The sequence below is a fragment of the Eucalyptus grandis genome, chromosome 9 (genome assembly GCF_016545825.1).
Source record: "Eucalyptus grandis isolate ANBG69807.140 chromosome 9, ASM1654582v1, whole genome shotgun sequence".
Classification (NCBI taxonomy): Eukaryota; Viridiplantae; Streptophyta; class Magnoliopsida; order Myrtales; family Myrtaceae; genus Eucalyptus; species Eucalyptus grandis.
The window spans coordinates 3,891,893-3,917,471 of NC_052620.1; the positions used below are offsets into that span (position 1 = coordinate 3,891,893).

Sequence of the window (25,579 nt, forward strand, 5' to 3'; positions counted from 1 at the left end):
TTACATCTACTCATATTTGATTCAATAAATTAATTTCAGTTTTAGGTCTCGTGTTTTCTTTTAATCGGAGGATATAACTACATGATATGCTTTGGATTCATTTTAAGGAAAATTTCTCACGTAAACTCTAGTGGAGAATTCGACTGATGTGAATATTTATTTTGTTACAATTTTCTGCATATTATTACTCTTACTAAAATTCATGTTAACCCAACATCTAGAATCAAATAATATGACACGTATAGTTTCAAAATCGTACAACACACATGCATCTTGCTAAGCTTGAATTAAAATACCTAATTTATATCAAGGTTCAACTCCACAAATAGTCTGATGTTGATACCATATCTGAAAATTATTTTTTCCACCATGAGTGGAATTAGATAGAAAAGAACAGCACCAGTGAATTTCAGATGTAACAGATAGCAAAGGAGGAAAAGCATGTGTTTTAGCAATAAACACAGGCAGGTACTGACAAGCGTGTCTTAAAAGATGAAACCCATCGACCTCTTGAACTCAACCCGCCTCTTTTTCTTCGCAACAGGTATGAATCAAAAGGTACTAATTAACCCCTCAAAATCAGAGAATAAAAAAGAATTAATGCACCCTGAAATTTCTACTTAGGTGAGCCACTCGGAGTTAAGTTTGCCCTCTCATCTTATCCTCGAAATTAGGAAGATATTTTATAGATTCAGCATATCTATCTTAGTAGACTTTTTCATCCTTTGAAAAAAAAAAGGAATCCCTAATACAAACCTCTTTCAACTCATGCGGCACCTTTCATTTATCAACATGCTACTGATTAAAAAATGCATCATGCACATTGAGAAGCTACCGGTTCATGTCAAACCCCGGGCAAGGTGGCCCTCTTGCCACCATTAGTCAACTCACCCTCAAAATTAGGGAGATATTTTATAGATCCTCAAAATTAGGGAGATATTTTATAGATTCAGCATATCTATCTAAGTAGACTTTTTCATCCTTTAAAAAACAAAACGAAAAAAAAAAAAGGTGTGTAGTTGATGATGGCTATAAAAAAAAGATCGATCATCTACGACTTTGGGGGTGTGTAGTTGATGATGGCTACACACCATCGCTACACACCCCCAAATTTTAACAGTATTGATGCTGCACAAGTCTAAGCAATAATGGAGCATTCCGTCTATCTTTTAAGAATAGCCATGTAGTTGAAGAGTTAATGTATGAAGTATTGATATAACTTGTGTTCCAGATGCAATGTAAGCTAAGATGATAAGACCAAACTGTTGAACAGGAAACAACGGGACAATAGATGGTCAGGGGAAGATGTGGTGGGAACTATGGTGGAACAGAACGTTGTGGTGGGAACTATGGTGGAACAGAACGTTGTGGTGGGAACTATGGTGGAACAGAACGTTGGAGCATACATGAGGCCATTTGGTCGAACTCAGGAACTCACATAACGTTCTCATCTCAAATCTTACCTTCAGAAATTCACCCTTTTGGACGATTCATCCCGTTTACTGCAGGTTTGGCAATTGCTTTCTTATGCTGGTTCGTGGATTCTGCATTAATCTCTTGAAAAGTAGCTCTATCTTGAAACCGAGTGAATGCTTTTGATGTTTTCAACACAAGTTCCGCACAAACATTCTAATCTACCCATGTTTTAAACGAGTGTTTGACGAATATTTCACAAGGGAATTGTACTTATTTGAAAGGACACCAGTTCCTCGCCTCTTTGGGCCAATAATTCAGTTGCCTAATTGCAGAATACTATTTTTTTTTTTTTTTGGGGGTGTGGTTCAGTAACGTTGTTATAAAAGACATGACGATCTTGGCTCCCCTCAATGCCCCAAATACAGATGGTATTGATCCAGGTATGTCACTGGCTCCCTCCGCATTTCTCTTTCTCCTTGGAGTGTCGAAGTTTCTTATCATACTCAGCACAATACTAGGGAATTGTAACACCAAAATGGATAGAGGATATCAAATAGATTGATTCAGATATCTGTTTTATGGAAGGAACGGAAGTCGCAAGAAAGGAATGAAAATTTATCTTCTCGACATTTTTCAGCCTTTCTGTGACTGGAGATTGTAGGGGGATAAGTGGTAGATTAAAAGAATCACCCTTTATTCCATCTGAAAATCCCAAGTGGCAGAAAATGAATTGATTTTATTCATAAGACAAAAGATGTCCGTGTCTTGATTCACCTTTCTTTTCCTCCCAAGAACCTGTACAAGTGGAGTATCCACTAGCACCCCTTAAGTTTATTCAAGTATTCCTGTCCTTTCAAATATCCAGACTCGTGTAGCAAAGTGTGCATCGAAGACTGTTACATTGAGAGCGGGGACGATCTTGTGGCGGTAAAGAGTGGATGGGACCAATATGGAATTGCAACAGCGCATCCTAGTTCGGATATTATTGTTAGGAGAGTATCAGGAACCACTCCCACTTGCTCTAGGGTCGGGATCGGTAGCGAGATGTCGGGATGGATTTTAAACATGACTATAGAAGATCTGCATGTCTGGGACTCTACCGCAAGAATCCTGTTGGATGTTTTTGCGGAAGCGTGTGTGTGTGCAAGTGTTATGTGTGAATAAAAATGGACTACAATGCAAGGGAGTATGGATAAAAACATAACTTTTATTATGAAGGTTTATATTACAAAAGAATGAGTCTTTTCTGGTTTTTCTACTACAACAGCATCCACTAACTCCTATTTATAGGCATGAGTTACCGCCTTAGTACAACATTCTAGATTTCTATAGAATGTTGTCCATATAGACTTTATCTAGAAAATTCTAGATTATAGTTATTCTAGTGCCTTCTACCTTCTACACTTTTCTTTTGCCACCTAAGCTAGATTTTCTTAAGGATTTTTCTTGACTTTTCTAGCTCAAATCTTTCATGAAGTTTCTAGAAATTGGATCAACAATTCAACACTCCTCCTTTATCCAATTTTGTGTTACTCCAAGCATTTCCCGCAATGTCTCGAACTTGGCTAGCGGTAATGCTTTAGTGAAGATGTTCGCTACTTGTTCCTCAGTTTTGCAATATTTCGGCTCGATCTCTTTGTTATTTTGTGCCTCTCGTATGAAGTGATATTTGATGTCTATATGTTTGGTTCTTCCATGGAATAATGGATTTTTTGATATAGCGATTGCGGACTTATTGTCGCAAAGTATTGGAGTTGATTCCATCTGTGCTTCTCCAATGTCTTCTAAAATTCTTCGAAGTCATATTGCTTGACTAGCGGTCATTGCAGCTGCGATGTATTCAGCTTCAGCAGTAGACTGTGCTACTGAGTCTTGTTTTTTAGATGCCCATGAGAATATTCCAGAACCCAGTGTGAAGGCATAGCCAGTAGTACTTCTTCTATCATCAGCTGAACCAGCCCAGTCGCTATCAGTGTAGCCAATGAGCTTGGTATTTGTACTTGGCTGATACCAAATGCCGTAATTTATAGTTCCTCGTAAATATCTAAGAATTCTCTTGGCAGCTCCGAAGTGAATTTGACTCGGACTTTGCATGAATCGTGATAGTAGACTTGTCGCATACATAATATCCGGTCGTGTAGCAGTGAGATATAGCAGACTGCCAATCAAACTTCTATAGAGGGAGGCATCGGTGTGACATCCTGAAATTCGACCCCGTTTCGATAAAGTGAAATGGGCATTTCGTCAACGTGTTTACGGTCCTTTTTCTCTGAGCTGATCACTCACGAGTTAACTAACCTATTGAGTGAAGCCGTTAAGGGATGTATCTGCAGTAAAATCCCTAAAAGCTACTCAATTTGTTGGATTGGACTAAAATCACGTCTGATCGATTTTTAACCACGAAATTGAACTCGATTTCGGGAATCGAATTTTAAGCGCGTCATAATTCTTATTTTTAGGATCCTGTCTCATCGCTCGTCAATTTATTGACGGGTCCGAAATTTCAATAAAGAAATTATCGGAAGAAAATTGAAGCCCAAAATAAAATAGAAAGGAAAGATAAAAGGAAATTTGCATAAAAGAATTATGTATTTCCCTTTTCTTTTTCTCTCTCTCCCTCTCTTTTCTTTTCTTTCTTTTCTTTCTCTCTCCTCTCTCCTCTCCCTTTCCCCCTCGTGCGAATTCCCCACCGCCCATTCCCTCTCTCTCTCTTTCTTTGACCGGTCAATGCATATCCTTCTCTCTCTCTCTTTCTTCTTCTTCTTCTTCCTTCCTCCGCACGTCCAGCAAGCGAAAACCAGAAACCGAACCAGAACCAGCTCGCCCCTCAGCCATCGCCGCTTGTCCTGCCGCCACCCGCGCCCGAGCGCCCACCGCTCGCCGCCGTCCCGCCGTCCGCGCGCGCCCAGGCCGCGCGATCCAGCTCGGCCCAGCCCTGTTTCGCCTCTGTTCCGCCCCGACCAGCCGCCTCCGGCCACCGTCTACCTCCGCCCGGCCACCACGTAGCCTCCCCGGCGTCCCCTCACCCTCCGCCGGCCTCCCCTCGCCACCCTAGCCGCCGGACGAGCTTCGTCCAGCCAAGAACGGTGGCTGGAAAAATGGGTTTCCAGCCCTGTTCAAGGCCGTTTTGGGCCGTTTCCGGGCCCCGGATCCGTGAGTCGCTTTGGGAAGAATCGTCCCTCGCGTCGCCCCGTCGGATTGATCCGCGGGATTTGGTGAGTAATCTCACTAATCCTGGATTAGTTGGCTAATTATGCTTAAGGTTGGTTTAGTTTTAATTAATTATGTTTAGGTTATTAGATTAGAATAAATTAGCAATTATTAGTCAATTGTGATGCGACTTAGATAAATTGATTGCGCAATTAGCAAGTAGACGTGGTCTACTAATTATTGGAAGTGCCTTGGGATTTTTCCCGACCTAATCGGGCTTCAATTTGATAAGTCGGGCCTAAGTGGAATTTTTGGCATTTAAATATTAATTTTCGAAATTAATTATTTATTTATTTATTTTCCGAAAATTCAACAGTGATGGCCAGTGACCGGAATATTATGCTGATGACCGTGGCAAAGTCCGTTTGTTTAATCGGGCTTTATTTTAAGTTAAATTGAATTTCTTGTATTTAAATATTATTTTTCGAAATTAATTATTTAATTATTTATTTTTCGGAAATTCGACTTGGATGGCTAGTGGCCAGATTTTTATGCTGACGATCGTGGTGTAGCCTGTTTATTTAATTGGGCTTTAATTTGAGCTAAATTGGATTTATTGTAATTAATTATTAAATTTTGAAATTAATTAATTATTTATTTATTTTTCGGAAATTAAAGTTGGGTTAGTTGGCGACCAAAATTTCGTGGCGATCGTCGTGGTGAAGTCCGTTTATTTAATGGAGCTTTATTTTGTGTTGAATTGAATTATTTGCGAAGGTTGGGAATTATTCTTTAATTGGAAAATCGTTGGTTATTAATTGAAAAATAACCAGGCATCGGTTGATAATGCCAAATCTATTTGAGCGGACTATAGATAATGTGGGAGTTATGGAAAGGAAAATATTATATTTTGGCTAAAGCCAGTCGTGTGCTCACACACGATATTTTATCGGGTATTTTTAATACAAAAAAAACTTAGGCCACGACGTTATTTGAATTAAGGAATTCAAATGCGCGGCACAATGTCATTGGGCCGTGAGGGATTAATCGTGTGTTGGCTTATAGTTGAAGCAAGATGATTATTGGAAGTTGAGGTGATGTGTGTTGTGTTGAAGGGAACCAATGGATCATGAGCAGGTAATGGACTAAGTACTACACAAGTAGAAGACTTCGTGTGAGTTACCTCTAGCGCCTTATACCATTGCTTATTGTAGTCAAGGACTAAGTATTACATGGCGACCTGAGTCGCATGGGAATTACCTCTAGCGCCTTGCGGCATTGTAATGCATAGTAAAGGGCTAAGTGCTACGTCTCGTGTGAGTTACCTCTAGCGCCTTATACTATTGCTTTTGTAGTGAAGGACTAAGTACTGCACGATAGCGAGGCTTCGTGTGAGTTACCTCTAGCGCCTTATACTACTGTTATTTGTGGTCAAGGACTAAGTGCCGCGCGATGACGAGACTTCGTGCTGGGGTCACCTCTAGCGCCTTGAGCCTATATTTGAGTGGGAATGTTGAATGAGAATGTTGAGATTAATTATCAAGTATAGATGAAATCATCCTTATGATTTGATTCGTTTGTTATGGATTGACTGATTGAACTGAATTGGCCGGGAAGGGTCATTGTTGACATGTAATCGATGAGGTCGATTGATCATTGCTTTGATTTGATGCTGTGAATTGATTGACTGAATGGAAATGACCGTGAGTGGTCTTGTTGGCATTTAATCGACTAGGTCGATTTGATCGATGTTTCGATCAGCGATATGATTGCTTGGGTGCCTATTATGAATTGTACTGACTTGCAGGTGGGATCTGATGCCAAGGTATGTCTTCTGCCCTGTGCGTGTATAGGTAGCCTATAGTATAGTGGTTTACTAATCGGGCTTAGTGGGGTAGAACTCGCTGAGACGTAGTCTCATCCCAGTTTGGGGAAAACATTTCAGGAACCTGATGAGAAGCTGAGGAGGAGGAATCTGAGTGGGAGAACTCTGAGGTGAAACCTGAGGAGAAGAATTTTGAAGAGAAAGATAATCCTGAGAGGGGCTTTGAGTACGACCCGGATGGACTGAGATTCCATCTTCTTTTGAGATCTCCATTTTGATGTGATTAGAGATAGAGTAAAAAGTTGTGAATTACTCTGGTTTGCGTTTTGTATAAAAGTTTGGTTATAAGTTTCAATATGAAAATATAGCCCCGTTTTCTATCCCATCGTTTTATTGTCTGGGGATTTTAACTGCTTCCGCATGTGCTTAATAAATGAAAGGGTCGGCGATACACTGTCCTGGGATATCGCATTATATAATCGACCAAGAGTGAAGGATGTGCGCGTGCCCGAGGATCGGGGCGTGACAATCGGCTTTTTCTGCTCCATCTTCCTTCAATAGTTTTTCATTTGTCATGAGCGGGGTTGAAACTGCTTTGCAATAGTTCATCTTGAATTTCTTTAAGAGATTCTCGGTATATTTTTTCTGCGAGATAAACACTCCTTTGTTTTGGTCAATCTCGATGCCAAGGAAGTAATGCATCAAGCCCAAGTCCGTCATCTCAAAAGTCTTCATCATTTCATTTTTGAATTCTTGGATCATTGTCTCATTATTTCCTGTATATATAAGATCATCTACATATAGAGAGACAATGAGAGTGTCGGACTTACCTTGGGTCTTGATGTAGAGTGTTGGCTCACTCATACTCCTCCTGAATCCTTGCTTGATGAAGTATTCATCGATTCTACTATACCACGCACGTGGTGCTTGTTTTAACCCGTATAGGGCCTTCTTAAGCTTTAAGACTTTTTCTTCATTGTCTTTGACAGTAAAGCCTTCTGGTTGAGCTACATAAATTTCTTCTTGAAGATATCCATTTAGGAACGCCGACTTCACATCTAGTTGATAAATCTTCCATTCTTTTTGTGCCGCTAAGGCTATAAGTGCCCGAATAGTATCAAGGTGAGCGACGGGAGCAAAAGTTTCAGTATAGTCGATACCTGGTTGTTGCAAGTATCCTTTCGCCACAAGCCTTGCTTTATGCTTCTGGATTGATCCATCCGCGTTGAGTTTCGTCTTGTAGACCCACTTGACGCCAATGATCTCCTTGTTTTCAGGTTGATCGACAATCTCCCAAGTTTCATTTTTCTCGATCATCTTGATCTCTTCCTCCATGGCTTTTATCCAAACTTCTTCTTTGGATGCTTGTTCATAGTTTTTTGGTTCCAAAATAGCAAAGTTGCATGTATCGTAAATTCTTCTAAGGGCTTTTACCCTTAGTACTGGAGACTCTAGAGTAGATTCTTCTTGCGTTACTCTTGGAGAGCTTGATGGAGTTATATCGTGAGTGGTGGAATCCCGTACTTCTCCTTCTTCTTGTGACGTTGACTCCTCTTGAGCAGGTGGTATGTCTGGCAAGGTGATATACTTCTTCTCGATCTTCTCGTCTTCCCAATTCCAAGCAGCATTCTCGTCGAACTCGACATCTCGACTAATCATAAGCTTCTTGGTTCTTAGGTTGTAAACCCGATAGCCTTTTGATTGGTCATTGTAGCCAAGGAATATTCCTTTTTCTGTCTTTTCATCTAGTTTACTCCTTTTTCTAAGCAGGGATGTGGACGTAGCAAATGCATCCAAACACTTTGAGATGCTTTGCTGAAGGCTTCCGTCCACTCGATGCTTCGATTGAAGTTTTATTTTGAACTGCTTTAGTTGGACACCTGTTTAATAGGTATACAGCAGTATAAATTGCTTCTGCCCAGAAAGTGTTGGGAATGCCTTTCTCCTTTAGCATGGATCTTGCCATCTCCATGATGGTTCTATTTTTTTTTCTTTCAGCTACTCCATTTTGTTATGGGGCATAGCCAATAGTTAGTTGATGATGGACTCCTCCATCTTCACAAAATTTATTAAACTCCTTTGAGTTGTATTATGTGCCTCTGTCACTTCTTAGGACTTTGATTCTTTGGCCACTTTGATTCTCGACGTGGTTCTTGAATTTTCTGAAGATAGAAAAAACATTAGATCTTTCTCGAAGAAAGTATACCCACGTCATTCTTGTGTAATCATCAATGAATAGGATGAAATATTTATTTTGATTGGGTGTAGGTGTCCTCATCGGACCGCACACGTCCGTGTGGACAAGTTCCAATGGCTCCTTAGCTTTCCATGCAACTCCATATGGGAAGGACTGTCTCTGTTGTTTTCCAAGAAGACGGCCTTCACAAACATCTGAAATTTCTGTGACAGCTGGAAAATCTCTCATCATATTTTTCTGATGGAGAATTTTTAGCCCAACAAAATTGAAGTGGCCAAATCTTCAATGCCATAGCCATGAATCATCAAGTTGAGCTTTCATGGCTATATCTTTGACATATTTCCATTGAATAGGAAAATTGTTATTTTTCATCTTAACAAAGGCAATGATATTTTTATATTTATCATAGATAATGCAGGTATCTCTATTAAAATATAGAGAATACCCACTTTGTATCATTTGGCCCACACTTAATAGATTTTGTGCAAGACGAGGGATTAGATATACATTATGTATATATTTTGGGCCTTTATTCATTTCCACGGCGATGGTGCCTTTTCCTTTGACATCTACTAATGCACCATTGCCCAACTTTACTTGGGATTTCACCGACTTATCAATATCAGTGAGTATAGTTTCGTCTCCCGTCATGTGATTGCTACATACTATCAATGTACCATGTTTCATTTTTATTGTCATTTGCCATTTGGCCTGCGTAGAATGTATTCTCTTCACTTTCCTTTTTTTCTACATAGTTTGCTCGATTATTTGTTTTCGAGCAACAATATTTTTCTACGTACCATATCTTTTACAAAAGCGGCATTGTTTTTTATTTTTAAACCAACAATCCTTCTCCAAATGATTTGTTTTCTTGCAAATAACACAAGGTGGATAATTTTCCTTTTTTATAATTTCTCTTCCTCTTTTTGTTTTTCCATGAGCTCCTTCCACCATTTTTAGTTTGATGAGACCATATATTTACTTTAGACTGAAAGGCACTTTCAACTGAATCTTCATCTTGTGCCATTAGTCTTTTCTCATGTGCTTTTAGAGAGCCAATTAATTCACTTATTGATAGGGTCGTCAAGTCTTTAGTTCCTTCTATAGTTGTAACTATGGAGTTGTATTTTTTGGTAAGTGACACCAATATTTTCTCAACAACCCTTTAATCAGTTATCCCATCTCCATAGGCTCTCATTTGATTAACGAGTTCCTTTAATTTTCCACAATATTCTTGTACGGTCTCATAATTTTTCATTTTAGAATTCTCAAAATCTCTTCTCAAAGTTTGAAGGCGAATAGTGCGTACCTTTTCTGATCCTTGAAATTCTTCTCGTAGTATATCCCAACCCCCTTTTGCAGTCCTTGCTCCAATTATTCTCGGAAATATGGTTTCCGAAAGTGCTTGCTGGATAAAGTATAGCGCCCTTGCATCATTTTGTAGTTGATCCTTTGAAACACTTGCACCTTCTGGCGGAGCCTCGCAACCTTTTTCCATGATGTCCCATAAGTCTTGGGCCATCAAGAATGTAGTCATTTTTATGCTCCAAAAGTCATAGTTGTTCCCATCAAAAATGGGAATGGGAAATTAGGATGAGGTAGAATTGACCATGGTTTAGTTTGTGGGTATTTGGAAGGGTAGTTTTAGGAATGGGTAGGTAGGACAAACGCCCAATACCAACCAAAGACGTGGCTCTGATACCATTGTTGGATGTTTTTGCGGAAGCGTGTGTGTGTGCAAGTGTTATGTGTGAATAAAAATGGATTACAATGCAAGGGAGTATGGATAAATATAGAACTTTTATTATGAAGGTTCGTATTACAAAGGAAGGAGTCTTTTCTGGTTTTTCTACTACAACACAAGCATCCACTAACTCCTATTTATAGGCGTGAGTCACCGCCTTAGTACAACATTCTAGATTTCTATAGAATGTTGTCCATGTAGACTTTATCTAGAAAATTCTAGATTATAGTTCCTCTAGAGCCTTCTACCTTCTACACTTTTCTTTTGCCCCCTAAGCTAGATTTTCTTAAGGATTTTTCTTGACTTTTCTAGCTCAAATCTTTCATGAAATTTCTAGAAATTGGATCAACAATTCAACAAATCCGTATCAAGACAAATATTGATCGAGGAGGTTATATAGCTAATATCAGTATAGGTAACGTGATCATGGAACGGGTCAAAATTCCCACAAGATTTAGCAGAGATTCTAATGATCACCCAGATGAGGGATGGGACCCAAAAGCCATTCCTAGAGTGAAGGGTGTATTCATAAGCAACGTGGTGAGCATGAATTCTACAAAAGGCCCTATCTTAGATGGCATGAAGGTTTCACCATTCGAACAGATATGCATGAAAAATGTCAGCTTATTTGGATTACCTCCTCCTGTGAAGTGGCACTGTGAATTTCTCTCACGAGCTTTACTTAGCATTCTACGGTGACTTTGGCAAATCTTTAATTCTTATGCATATATTTCTTATTGTGTTCTATTTCAATTCTTATGAAAGATGAAAGCAAAATATTTCATGATCATACATATCTTGATAATGCATGCTTCAAATTAGTTGTTTATATGTACGTAGATTTATTTTAAATGTCTTTGTAAAAGTAAGGCTGAAATTTTTTCAACAAAAAAAAGGCTTTCCTACATCTAGGAAAACGAAAAATTAAAGAGAAATATTTGTTATTTAAAACGTTTGTTACATATATTTAGCGAATAAATTATTTATGGATTATTGATTCTGAAAATCTAGTTCTTACGCATATACCACATTCTACTTATAATATATATATAATTATGGAATATAAATTTTGTCATCTAATTATACATAGATATCTCCAAATAAGATGAAAAATTATGCATTCCATAATTGCACATATTTTGATAATAAATGTACATATGGATTGTATTTTCAAATGTCTATATAAAAAGAAGGCTAAAAGTTATATTTCATGGTTGAGCATATTTTATAACATGAACATTAGGAAATTACTAACTTATTGACATAAATATTTAACTGCTGAAAACAACTACTTTAAAAGGTTCTTATGATATGATAGTGCATATTTCATCACTATATAATGTTAGAGGGTCATTGAAAAGTTATATAATAAAAGAACCTTCTTATGATAAATAGACGAATCAATAGAAAAAAAAATCCATCACATCAAACTTGAATTACAGCTCGTCTCTTACAAGTAAATGAAAATTACAAATCAGAATACATTTAATATTTTTTTTTTTTTTTAAATGAAAGAACCCATCAGACTTGAAGTTGCTCAAGCTGGACAGCCTTTTGGCCTTCAGAGGGACAGTCTCCTCCAAGACAGCCCTCGAGATGATCAGACAAGCAGGAGCCGTCGATGTTCTCGTGGTGGTAGGACTTGCAGACGAAGTAGATCACTGTCTGCACGACCAAATCGAACAGCACCAGCATCGACAGCAACAGCAAGCAGATCAGCCCAACCCCAATCCTGATTCCGATAGGAACAAAGTCCAAGACCACGAAGAATTCAAACAGTGCCTGAACCAGTACGGAGCACACCAAGACACCAAGAAAACACCAAACCGATAGGCCTATCTTGCCCTTTATCAGTCTCTTGCTCTTCGCCATCGCCTTCCTTCCATACGCATCTTCAAGAACCGAGATCACGCTCGCCAATTGCCAAATCATTGTGATATAAACAAACCCAACGATGTACAAGATCAAGAGAATTACTGCCACGGCAATCCCAAGTGCAGGACCAACCGAAAATTGCCTCACCACGACAAGCCATACAATCAGAAGCCCCACAGCCACAACGTTGTACACCAAGAAGAGTGCGAAGCACCAGAAAAAAGTGACCATGAGCCTCTTCCACACTCTGGGCAGGATGCTCATGATCTTCTTGAAACTAATCTGCTTGGCAGCGCGAACGCAGGCTACTGTATAGACAACAGCTGCGGTTGAAAGGAGAGAGAAGATGAAGATGAAGATGAAGTAGCCGACCCTGACGAGCCAGAAAGCAACCCACTCCTTCTTGAGCGTGCGGGACAGGTCCCTGTACTCCGGGTCATCCTTCCAGGTGTCGCTTCGGGTGATCTCGTGGTCGAGGATCTTGGAGGAGAGGAGCTGTGAGACCAAGGAGTGGGCGAGGAAGATGACGCAGAAAGGGAGGATGAGAGCGAGCGTGATCTGGGCGAATATCTTCCTCCATTTGAGGATGATCTTGGATGTCTCCCTGTAGATGCCGAGGAACCCTAGGAATTGCAGCTCGTTCTGGTCTCTGTCCATCGTCTCTTTCGCACAGAGAAATCAAGAACGAGCGAAACGACCGATGTTTAGAGCGACTGAGATATTTCTTGAAGCAGAACTAGGGAAGAGATTCAGAGACTCGGGTACTTATAAAGGGTCTTGAGAAGAACAGCCACCGAGTGAATTGACATAGGAAGATAGTGATGCCGTCAACAGGTAAGACTTTGAAATTTGAACGGGTCAAACCTTTTTCTTCAGATTCGTACTTCTTCATGCAATTTGTTGCCGCCATTATTGAATTTGCTCGAAGAAGAGGATAAAGATTTTGGCCTTCACCCACGCATGATTGTGCTAGTTGAGCCGTACTTCTGATTTGGCACCAAATTAGAGGTTCGAATTTCTAAGTCGTCACGACTCTCAGAATAGTTCCATGATTTAAGTAAGAAATTAGGCGGTGGGTTCATTGCATGCTTCCTCGAGGTATAGTCGGCACTGTACTTTCGAATGTAAACTAGACCGGTGAGCTAGACTGGATCATCTATATAAAAAAAGTAAAAAAAAAAATTGGCTCCCTTTCTTTGGTCTTGGCTCGAAGGTGTCGAGGTTTCCTGATTAAGCATGATTGTTGGCCGAAACGCGTGGATGGGTTTGGGCCTTTTCCTCGATTCGGGTGGCGGCCGTGGAAATTCAGCCGAGCTGACGCGATTTGGTCCCCGCGCCGCGTCGAAGGGGTGCAATAACGTGGAAAGTGGGGGCGCTTGTTTGACCTGGCTAGGAAATTTCCTTGAGAAGTTCACGTCCATACGTGCGAAGCAGAGGTTTGTTTAAAATAATTGGGTCACCCAGACACAATCGCGTTTCGTGTTGGGGGTGTGCGGTTCATACTCCCATCGATAGAAAGGCACGGGGGATCCCACTCCTCAGTGAGGGGGAGGTGGTCTAAGGGACCCAACCCGATAGGATTGTAAAGAGATGGCCTTCATAGTTTGGGTCCGTATTTTATCAATAGTTTGAGTTTGGATTTATAGTTAATTACTGAGTATATATAATCCATTTTCCTTATAAATGAGAATTGTAACAAATAGGTAGGAGGTGCCAATTATAGTGGAATCTTCTATTGGCACCTCCTACTAGATGTGGCCACAATTTAAAGGTGAATTATGCGGGATAAACTTTACATCTTGGTTTCTCTTACTCACTTTTACTCCATATTTCATTGTGTTTGTATGTTTAATCCTAACATTTCTTATAGGTGCCAAGTGTCGTATGCTTTACGATTTACTATTTCATGTTGGAATGTGGTTTATACTCTCCATCGACAGTAAGGCACGGGAATCCCACTTCCTAATGAGTGAGTGGGGGGTCCCGAGGGCCTACCCTAGTGGGGTCGTAGAGGTAGGGTTTTTATAGTTTGGGCCGTATGAACTTGGGTCAATCACGGGATTAATTTCTTGTGTTTGTCGAGATGTGACATGAAAGCTTCTTGATGGATTCGCCAAATCAACGCTAGTTTTCTCGGCGATTGAAGCTGAAACCCTAGCTTTTGTTGGAGCTCTCTCTCTCTCTCTCTCTCTCTCTCTCCAAATGACATGAACTCGTTAAAGATGGAGTCAGACAGTTCAGCTTTAGTTCAGACAATGAAGAGCGCAGATCAATGGGTAGTGAGAGTGCTTATCATGAAGCCCGTGGCTTCTGGGCCAATTTCCTAATTTAATTTTGGCCCACCACAATAGAAAGGCAATCACTATAGCCCACAATTGAAATATCTATGTCTATATAAATATAACAATTTTGGCCAATAGAGTGTGTTTATACACATTTTAATATTTCTAATCTTTTTTTATTTACCTATTATTACTATTCCAAAATATACTTTTATAGCAGTAACAATTTCAAATTATAATCTACATCACACATCAAGATATATTTTCTTGAAACTTTTATAATTTTTAAGCGATAGTACATACTCTTTCAATTTAATATTAGTTTTGCTCATAAAGATATTTAAATATGAGACTACCAATATTATGCTACTGTGACGCGAATATCTAAATAAGCTATCATATATAGTAATGCAAGTGAAAATTCAATCGGTAATCATCTTAAAACCACCAAATTAGATTTTATAGAATATAAAAAATAACTGGCTTTAAGTATTAATAGATATAAAATAAATCAACAACCAACTGTTGGCAACAAAATTTGTACAAGAAAAGTTAGGTTATTTAAATATTTTTACTATGAAAATAAATCAACGGAATTCTATCTATGCATTTCTAGTCAAAAGAAGTATTGCGAATTTCTTTAAAAGTACAACTTAAATATTGCATTATCTCCGCAAGATACCAAAGAATTCTCTTTGCAATGCATTGTCAAGATGACGATGTCCACCAACTCTTGTTAAAACAAAAGGATAGACAGCAAATATATACTCAATAGATAAGGGAAAATTTCTATAGAAGGAAAGAAAACTGAAATATATGGAATTGGAAGATGATTTTGAAGAAATCACTTCTAAATCTCTATAAACTGAGAGCAGCGAATGGAAATTATTCTAATTCTACTCAAATAGCTTGCTCACCTTTTCCACACCAAGTCGATCGCCTAAAGGTGAAGAATCTGACAAATGGAGGAAACTTATCATTATATTTATTTATATTTTTTTACATGCTCGAAATATTACATCTACTCATATTTGATTCAATTAATTAATTTCAGTTTTAAGTCTCATGTTTTCTTTTAATCGGATGATATAACTACGTGATAGGCTTTGGATTCATTTAAAGGAAAAATTCTCACGTAAACTCTAGTGGAGAATTTGACTAATGTGAATATTTATTTTGTTACAATTTTCTGCATATTATTACTCTCACCGAAATTCATGTTGACTCAGCATCTAGAATCAAATAATATGAACATGTATAATATCTTAATCGTACAACACATATGCATCTTGCTAAGCTTGAATTAAAATATCTCATTTATATCAAGGTTCAACTCCACAAATAGTCTGATGTTGATACCATATCTGAAATTTTTTTTTCCCACCATCAATGGAATTAGATAGAAAAGAACAGCACCAGTGAATTTCAGATGCGATGGATATCAAGGGAGGAAAAGTATGTGTTTTAGCATTAATCACAGGTAGGTACTTGCAAGCGTGTCTTAAAAGGTGCAACATATCGATCTCTTGAACTCAACTTGCCTCTTCTTCTTTTTTCACAACAGTTATGAATCAAAATGTGCTAATTAACCCCTCAAGATCAGAGCATAAAAAAGAATTAGCGCACCCTGAAATTTTTACTTAGGTGAGCCACTGGAGTTAAGTTCACCCTCTCATCTTATCCTTGAAATTAGTGAGATATTTCATAGATTCAGCATATCTATCTAAGTAGACTTTTTCATCCTTTAAAAAGAACAAGAATCCCTAATATAAACCATGTTCAACTCATGTGGCACTTTCCATTTATTAACATGTTCTGCATCTGATTAAAAAATGCATCATGCACATTGAGAAGCTACCGGTTCAGGTCAAGCCCCAGGCTGGGTGGCCCTCTCGCCACCATTAGTCAACTCTCTCTCTCTCTCTCTCTCTCTCTAGTGCAAGCCCCAGGCTGGGTGGCCCTCTTGCCACCGCTAGTCAACTCTCTCTCTCTCTCTCTCTCTCTCTCTCTCTCTCATGGTGCAACTTAGGCTCCATGCTTTTCTTTTCTTTTTGTTTGCCTCATGATTGCAAAAGGGCTTATTTGAGTAACAGGGAAGTCGCATGGCCCTAGATAGTTCTAAAGATGAATTTACATTTTTCAGGTACTTCCAAGTTTAATTTGCAACAGGACCCTTTTGAGGATACCTTTATATTATGGGAAGGATGGGGTCAATTCAAATTCGAGTTGTATCAATATAGGTTGTCTTCGGATTCGAGACGATTGATTGGTAATCAAAAGACTCTTCCCAAGCTCAGTGGTACGAGCTTTTTAACCAAGTGGAGTTTTAAAGTTCTTGCCTCCTTTCTCCGGTCTTAGACAACAAGCATAATGTAGAGGATTGAATTGGACTTAACACTTTTTTGAACGACACAAGAATCCCTCGATTTATAGGTTGTCTTCGGATTTGAGACAATTGATTGGTAATCAAAAGACTCTTCCCAAGCTCGGTGGCACGAGCTTTTTAACCAAGCGGGGTTTTAAAGTTCTTGCCTCCTTTCTCCGGTCTTAGACAACCAGCATAATGTAGAGGATTGAATTTGACTTAACAATTTTTTGAATGACACAAGTATCCCTTGGTTTATAAATCCACTCAACCAAAGAAGCAATTTGAATCTGATGTTTGACCGACCTTAGCCATAATTGTCTTCATTTTCTTACCACTTAACCTGTTAATAGAGACACCGTGGGTCAAAAAACCTAACGCGGGCATTGACCAATCTACGGACCACTTTGGATTATAAGTTGTTCTAAGGGGAGGGGGAACTCCAACGTGGGACAAGAATTCCAAATATCAGTGTCCCCTTCACTACCCAACTTTTGTGATCATACACTGTTACCAATTATTCCACGCCTCACAAAAAGGGAAAAATAAGAAAAGGAAAGAAAAGAAAAAGGACACAGCCTCTAGCTCTAAAGAGCTAATGTTATTGATGCATACATACAAAAGGAGGAGGATATGACAATCAATATCCACCATTGTTTTATCACCATTCCCAAAAGGTTGATCTTCCATTCTTTAGAGCTTAAGCACTATTGTGCCCACATGAATATAATGATCCTACCTACCCAAACATAATCATAACGTTTATTGGATGATTGATAAATGGTATGACTCAGCTTTATCTATCTCAAAAAAGAAAGATCTTTCCTAACTAGCCCCAACAACTTTTATGCTAGAGTCACCAAGATTCTCATTGATATGGGAAGTAAAGCTTCAAGTGGAAAAAGAAAAAGCCTTGCCATGTTTAGCATTAGTAGCATTTCCCAGCCCAACAGCATAAAGTAAAATAAGAGAAAGGGCCAGTAATTTGAATTTATAGAGTTAATTAAAAGATCTTGGATCATCACCTGTAATTTCTAATTTTGCAATAATGAAGATAATTTACAAGTAGTTGATGATCGATCTTTTTATATTTAAAATGATTATACGTCTCGCGTCTGTTTTTTTTTTTTTTTTTTTTTTTTTTTTTGGCAATGATAATTGAGATTATATTACAAATGATCGACGTCTTTACATTTTGTTTCATGTTCTCTGTTTAATATTTTTTTTCATTATTCTTTCCGTACACGCAACGTTGCATTTCTTTGTTAGCTGTCAGAAGAGAAACACGGGCCTGCATTCTTGACTGTATTCCACTTTCTTTTTTCTTTTTCTTTTTTTCAATTTCAATTCACAAGTATAGTTGGAAAATAAATTTGGTAATACTTTTATATTTAGTAGGATTGTGCATTGGTCCCGGTCCGACCTAGAAACCAAACCAGACTAGCCGTTCTATGTTATCTAAATGGATGGGTCCAGTATGTGGTTCTAAAAGTTTGGAACCAGGAGTAATTGTATAGTTCTTGATTACATATAAAGAATTGGACCGACCGGTCAAGATTAATAAAAAAAAAAAAAGGATTATAGGTCTCGCGTCTTTTTTTTGTTTATGATAATTGAGATTATATTACAAATGATCGACATATCCGCATTTTGTTTCATGCTGTCTGTTTAATATCTTTTTCCTTATTTTTTCCGCACACGCAACGTTGCATTTCTTTGTTAGCTGTCGGAAGCGAGACACGGGCCTACATTCTTGACTGTATTCCACTTTCTTTTTCCTTTTTTCTTTTTTTTTAATTTCATTTCACAACTATAGTAGGAAAATAAATTTGATAATACTTCTAATTTTAGTAGGATTGTGCATTGATTCCGTCTGACCTAGAAACCAAACCGGTCTAGCCGTTCTATGTTCCTAAATGGATGGGTCCGTTTGGGGTTCTAAAAATTTGGAACCAAGAGTAACTGTCTAATTCTCGACTCCATATAAGGAATTGGACCGACTGGTCAGAATTAATCAAGATTTTTATTTTGGAAATTTCTACCCTATCCTTCAATTTTGGCAGGTAATTAATGATATTACCAAATAAATAAGAAAAGAGCCAGTAAAAGGTATTAGAAAAATCCGGGTCATACCCTCTCTTATAGCCTGTAATTAATAATTTTACCAAATAAATCAAAAAAATAGCCAAAAAAATAAAATAAAGCTATCGTAAAAATCTCAGTCCTATCCTCTCCATTTGGCCTATAGTTGATAATTTTACTAAATAAATAAGGAAAGAGCAAAAAGAAAGGTATTGTAGGAACCTAAGCCCTATCCTCTCCATATGGTCTGTAATTAATAATTTTACCAATAAACAAAAAAAAAAAAAAAAAAAGACATTGTGAAAATCATAGATAAACCCTCATTTATAAAATAGTTTTTTAATGTTGAAAAACTCCTACCTATAGGATATAGAAGAAACCAAAAGGAGAAAAAAAGAATGAGGAATTACCCAACACTGTAGCTTAGTAATTTTCACTTAAGCAAGACATGGATCGATCTTAGAACCAGATAGAATCGGCTAGAGTTTCAAATTAGGTGAACTATGGTTCCTAATTCCATATATGTCACATCGATCTTTGGGTTTTAGGATAGGAATCGACTCATTCAAAAACTGATCGCCTTCTAATTTCATATATGTCACATCGATCTTCGGGTTTTAGGATAGGAATCGACTCATTCAAAAACTGATCGCCGTAAGATTTTAATTTATTTATTTATTTTAGTGGTGCGAAAAAAAGAGAAGTGTGATCACCCCACAAAAGTCAACTTTTCTCACAGGATCCCGTGAATGGCGCCTTCCTTTCCCCTCCACCTTTCCATGTGAATATGCGCCTGCCTGGCTCGCCCTCCCTACATCCGACCACCACTGAACGATACTCCCCGGTCAAATAGCCTTCCAACACGTCATCCACATAGGGACAGCCGCCGCCGCGGCGACGCGTGGCGGCTGGCGGAGACGCGCTCAGGGTGGGATCGCCCGCAGAGGATCGCGGACCCCCCCAAAATCTCGACCGTCGCCGTCGATACCGAACAAACCGGATCCTCGATGTTTCCGGAACCGGGGCGGGGCCCGGTTTTTACGAACCATCCCACACGACAAGCTTCCTCTCCTCTTCTTACACGCCCGAAAAACAATAAATAATTTAAAATAGGGAAAAAAAAAAAAAGCAATTAAAAGATAAAATAGGAAATTAAATAAATAAATAATCTTTTTTTTTTCTTGTGTGTGTGAGAGAGAGAGAGAGAGAGAGAGAAATAAAATAAAATAAAATAATAAAATAATAGTTGCGTGCTTTTTCTTTCTTCACCTTCGCTTGTTTCAAGCGCTCATTCCTCCTTCCCTTTTCCTCTCTGCATGCATGTGAGCGACCACGACGACGACGACGACGACGGCGGCGACGACGGCGGCGACGACCGACCATGGAGCCCGAGAAACCCACCTTCGGGTTCGGATCCGCCGCCGCCCACCTGGCCCGACCCGCGTGGACGCCCTTCCTCCTCCTCCTCCTCTCCTTCCTCGCCGTCCTCTCCGTCCAGATCGCCACCAAGCCATTCTCCCCCCGCCGCCGCCCCCGCCGCCGCCGCCGTCGGCAGCCCCCGTCGGCCCGGGTGGCGCCCCCGCCCGGGAGCTGCGCCGGGTTCTTCCCCGGGGTCCCCGCCGGAGAGGAAGGTGGTGATGTCGATGCGGGACTTCGGCGGGGTCGGCGACGGCGCGAGGCCGGAGACGGAGACGTTCCGGCGGGCGGTGCGCCACCTGCGGCGGTTCGGGGGCGGGGCGGGTCGCAGCTGAACGTGCCCAGGGGGACGTGGGTCACGGGGAGCTTCAACCTCACCAGCAATTTCACCCTCTTCCTCGAGGAGGGCGCTCGGATCCTAGGCTCCCAGGTTGGTCAAACTTCTCCCCGTTCTCCGTCTTTCTTTCGTCCTAGTTTTGACCGAACCGTCGTGTCCTGTCCAACATCGGAACTTTCGTCCCGACGAATCTACAAGACACACGTACACCGGTACGACATGTACAGCGGAAACCGTTGTTGCTTTCGCTGTTGCTGTTGTTGTGGGGATTATGCCGATTGATGGGTTTTGGGAGGTACAATGATGGTGCATGATGACTGGCCATGGCCAAGTTCCCATCTTTTCCCTTTTTCCTTTCGTGGGCAAGTCACCTTTTGCTCTCGATCTTGTTCTTAATTCGGAAAACGACTTGATGGTTCTTCGCTGTGCTGATCCATCACCTTGTCCCAACAGTGGGTGGTCCGGCACCAGATGAAATTCTACAGAGAAGCCCAGTTTCATGCGTAATTCAAGTTTTAAACTTGAGAAAATAAGGAAGAAAAACGCAGTTCGCTAACTGTCATTCCGTCCGTTCTGTAGCTTCCTCATCTTTTTCTTTTTTCTTTTTTTCTTTTTAACTTTCATGCACTTCGGCTGAAGAAGATGCGTGAGTCTCTGCTGCTGCAGCGCAAAGGGTCCCACTGCTCACGAATTCCCTCCCTTTTATCTTTTTTTTTTTTTTTTTTTAGTTCTTATTTATTTAGAAAGGTAACTTATGCGATGCCAGTTTATCATATTATAAGCTCCATAAGATTCTTGCTAATCAATGTGATCACGCGTGGACAAAGTCAGAGGTGGTGAACGAACTTGTTGCGCCAGTTTGAAAAAGCTGATCTTTGTGTCTGTTCTTTTGACATTTTGGCCGGCGTTTTTGGCTTTTGTTTGATTCCTTTTCTATGAAGTGGTTTCTTTCTAATTAACTTTATACAGAGTTACCATCAGGCCTATCGAATCTGTGGAATTTAAATAATAGATGAAATTAGAAGTCGCATCCTTTCCTCTGGTTTAACTCTTTGTTTGCTTGTTTTCGTGTATGTAAGCAGGGTTCATACATTTTCGCTTCAAATTTGAGTCGTCAAATTGGGCAGAAATGTCTGTGAACTGGGTATTTTGGGAGTTTCGGTGAAATTAGTTTCTGAACATTTGTAAACTGGTTAATACCCCTTTCCAAGGCATTTCAAATGGACTTTCAGCTGAATTTTTCCTGTGGCATTGCCGTCTATCATTATCAACCACTCATAGACTAAGGCAATCGTGAGTTTAACTGAAAGAATTGGGGGGTTTGTGGAAAATTTGCCCATTAAATTATTGACCTTATTCCAATAGACACAAGTCGAGAATAGCAAGAGAAAGTGAATCCTATGTAAGAAGATAGATATAGACTCCATATGTTAGACAAGTCGAGAATAGGCAGACAACGCGAATCCTGTGTAGAAGGATAGCTATGGACTCCACATGTTAGTTTTTTCTATGGTAGAAATATGTTGGAGATTGTCACTGCTTGAAATGCTTGCGATTGCAAAATCTTGATACATCTACATATTTTGCAAGGATAGGATCCAAATGATTGGCCCATCATAGAGCCTTTACCATCTTATGGAAGAGGAAGAGAGAGATTAGGAGGGAGGCACATAAGCCTCATCCATGGGAATGGCCTCACTGATGTTGTCATCACAGGTACCGATTCACTGCCACTCATAAATGTTGCCAATTTTCAAAAGATATGCAAATTGAATGGACTTGGTTGAAGTGTACCCTTCTTGGAGTGCCAACGAAGAGCTAATGGAATTTCACATTAATGTGATGTTGAAATACATCTTTGTCTTCCTTTAATAGCTTGTCTTTTCTAAAATTTGTTGTCTTCTATTATATCTTGTCTTATTGTTGTAGCTGCAGCTTTTCCCCTGTGGAATCCTTGAGTATGCGTTTGTTAGTCGACGAAATATCACTGCCTTTGCTTTGCATGTCAAAGTTTCCAAGTTTGATTTTTCTGTGAATTACTGGTCCAAAATGGTTTCGTATGGAAAGGTGACTTTCAACCCTGTTAAACAAGTGAGAGTCTCTCTTGGGTGTGTCTAAAATTATTTCGGTGGTCTGGAAATAATTGCATCTTCTTGATAAACCAGTTTATCTGACATTTAGTAGGACTGACTAGTTGACTACTAAAAGACAGAGTAGGTAATGATATTGATGCTGCACAAGTCTACAGAGTAGGTAATGATATTGATGCTGCACAAGTCTAAGCAATAATGGAGGATTCCACCTATCTTTTAAGAATAGCCATGTAGTTGAAGAATTAATGTATGAAGTATTGATATAACTTGTGTTCCAGATGCAATGTAAGCTTAAGATGATAAGACCAAACTGTTGAACAGGAAACAATGGGACAATAGACGGTCAGGGGAAGATGTGGTGGGAACTATGGTGGAACAGAACATTGGAGCACACACGAGGCCATTTGGTCGAACTCATGAACTCACATAACGTTCTCATCTCCAATCTTACCTTCAGAAATTCACCCTTTTGGACGATTCATCCCGTTTATTGCAGGTTTGGCAATTGCTTTCTTATGCTGGTTTGTGGATTCTGCATTAATCTCTTGAAAAGTAGCTCTATTGTGAAACCAAGTGAATGCTTTTGATGTTTTCAACACAAGTTTTGCACAAACATTCTCATCTACCTATGTTTTAAACGAGTGTTTGATGAATATTTCACAAGGGAATTGTACTTATTTGAAAGGACACCAGTTCCACGCCTTTTTGGGCCAATTATTCCGTTGCCTAATTGCAGAATACTATTTTTTATTTATTATTATTATTTTTTTTTTGGGTGTGGTTCAGTAACGTTGTTATAAAAGACATGACGATCTTGGCTCCCCTCAATGCCCCAAATACAGATGGTATTGATCCAGGTATGTCACTGGCTCCCTCCGCATTTCTCTTTTTTCTCGGAGTATTGAAGTTTCTTATCATACTTAACCCAATACTAGGGAATTGTAACACCAAAATGGATAGAGGATATTAAATAGATTGATTCAGATATCTGTTTTATGGAACGAACAGAAGTCGCAAGAAAGGAATGAAAATTTATCTTCTTGACATTTTTCAGTCTCTCTGTGACTGGAGATTGTAGGGGGATAAGTGGTAGATTAAAAGAATCACCCTTTATTCCATCTGAAAATCCCAAGTGGCAGAAAATGAATTGATTTTATTCATAAGACAAAAGGTGTCCGTGTCTTGATTCACCTTTCTTTTCCTCCCAAGAACCTGTACAAGTGGAGTGTGCACTTGCACCCGTTAAGTTTATTCATGTCTTCCTGTCCTTTCAAATATCCAGACTCGTGTAGCAAAGTGTGCATCGAAGACTGTTACATTGAGAGCGGGGACGATCTTGTGGCAGTAAAGAGTGGATGGGACCAATATGGAATTGCAACAGCGCATCCTAGTTCGGATATTATTGTTAGGAGAGTATCAGGAACCACTCCCACTTGCTCTGGGGTCGGGATCGGTAGCGAGATGTCGGGAGGAATTTTAAACGTGATTATAGAAGATCTGCATGTCTGGGACTCTGCCGCAGGAATCCGTATCAAGACAGATATTGGTCGAGGAGGTTATATAGCTAATATCAGTATAAGTAACGTGATCATGGAACGGGTCAAAATTCCCATAAGATTTAGCAGAGGTTCTAATGATCACCCAGATGAGGGATGGGACCCGAAAGCCATTCCTAGAGTGAAGGGTGTATTCATAAGCAACGTGGTGAGCGTGAATTCTACAAAAGGCCCCGTCTTAGATGGCATGAAGGTTTCACCATTCGAACAGATATGCATGAAAAATATCAGTTTATATGGATTACCTCCTCCTGTGAAGTGGCACTGTGAATTTCTTTCAGGGTTCGCTGATGACGTCTCTCCAGTGCCGTGTCCTGAGTTGCGGAACAATAGTTCGACATTATCTTGTCCATAAATACTGTAGGAAATATGTTTGTACAGCAATATAAAAAGGATATTCACGATACTATTGCAGCGATGAAAGACATTTCCAGAGAAAAGGACTCGAAATATGGGAGTCTTGTCATTCTGTTTACATGACAGAAAGGCTGAGATGTTGAGATTCCTGTCATGTGAATTAAATGAGGCATTCTGGCCTCAGCAAGAGCCCCCAGTTTAGGAGAGAATGACCGGTTCTCGTTACTTGCGTTGGTGTGAGGAAGAGATACTTCTGGCATGATTGACAGTTACTGGATTTACACAACAAAGCAACATTCATTGATTCAAATGATTTTTCTGCATTCTTTGATATTGTGGATATACACAGCAAGAGGAGAGATCAGGTTGTACAGAAGATGGTGGATACTGTGACGTAGCATGTGAAGATCCAAGTCTTACAGATTGATGCTAAAGTTGATATTGATTACTCAGAAGTAACATTTTTGACTTGATTTGTGTGTCATAGAGTTTCATGCTAATGCAATGAATTTAATTTAGCTTGCTGCATGATTCCATTTACATTTTCCTAAAGAAGTCTCAGTTAGGCTTGCTGTTATAACTGAGGACTTCATGTGAGATTTGAATTCCATTGTCAATCCCGTTAGTGTCAAACTTGCTTATATAGGGAACCACACAAGTCTGTCCATAGTAAATAAATTGACAACGATAATAAAATTTTCTTCAATTCCTTGAGAAGGATCTACCCCATGATGCCCTTTGTTATCTCTCTGTTTTGGTGTTCGCCACTAACAATTTGGTGCTTATCAACACGAAAGGCCTCTCAAATATGAATTAACAAAATTCAAATATTGATACGACCGACCTTACACATACTAGAATCGTAAAAATTGAAATACTGATAT

At 39.5% G+C, this 25,579-nt stretch overlaps 2 protein-coding genes and 1 pseudogene across 2 annotated transcripts; 2 read left to right on the forward strand and 1 right to left on the reverse strand.

The window, feature by feature from the left end:
- The first annotated feature begins 492 nt into the window (after window positions 1–492).
- LOC108955149 lies at window positions 493–11,031 on the forward strand (annotated as a pseudogene).
- An 822-nt stretch (window positions 11,032–11,853) lies between these two features.
- Window positions 11,854–12,864, reverse strand: LOC104420156. The gene has a single exon (XM_010032050.2). The coding sequence runs from the start codon at window positions 12,862–12,864 to the stop codon at window positions 11,854–11,856; it is 1,011 nt and encodes a 336-aa protein (XP_010030352.2).
- A 7,370-nt stretch (window positions 12,865–20,234) lies between these two features.
- Window positions 20,235–25,412, forward strand: LOC104418116 (probable polygalacturonase). The gene is given in 7 exon segments (XM_010029347.3): window positions 20,235–20,553; window positions 20,555–20,661; window positions 20,664–20,782; window positions 22,285–22,405; window positions 23,104–23,278; window positions 23,569–23,639; window positions 24,065–25,412. Coding segments are annotated over 7 exon segments (1,458 nt in total). The 5' UTR covers window positions 20,235–20,317; the 3' UTR covers window positions 24,694–25,412.
- The last annotated feature ends 167 nt before the right edge of the window (window positions 25,413–25,579 follow it).

Bases quoted from the DNA above. Each gene is read 5' to 3' on its own strand.
- LOC104420156 (XM_010032050.2), bottom strand. From the start codon at position 12,864: ATGGACAGAGACCAGAACGAGCTGCAATTCCTAGGGTTCCTCGGCATC.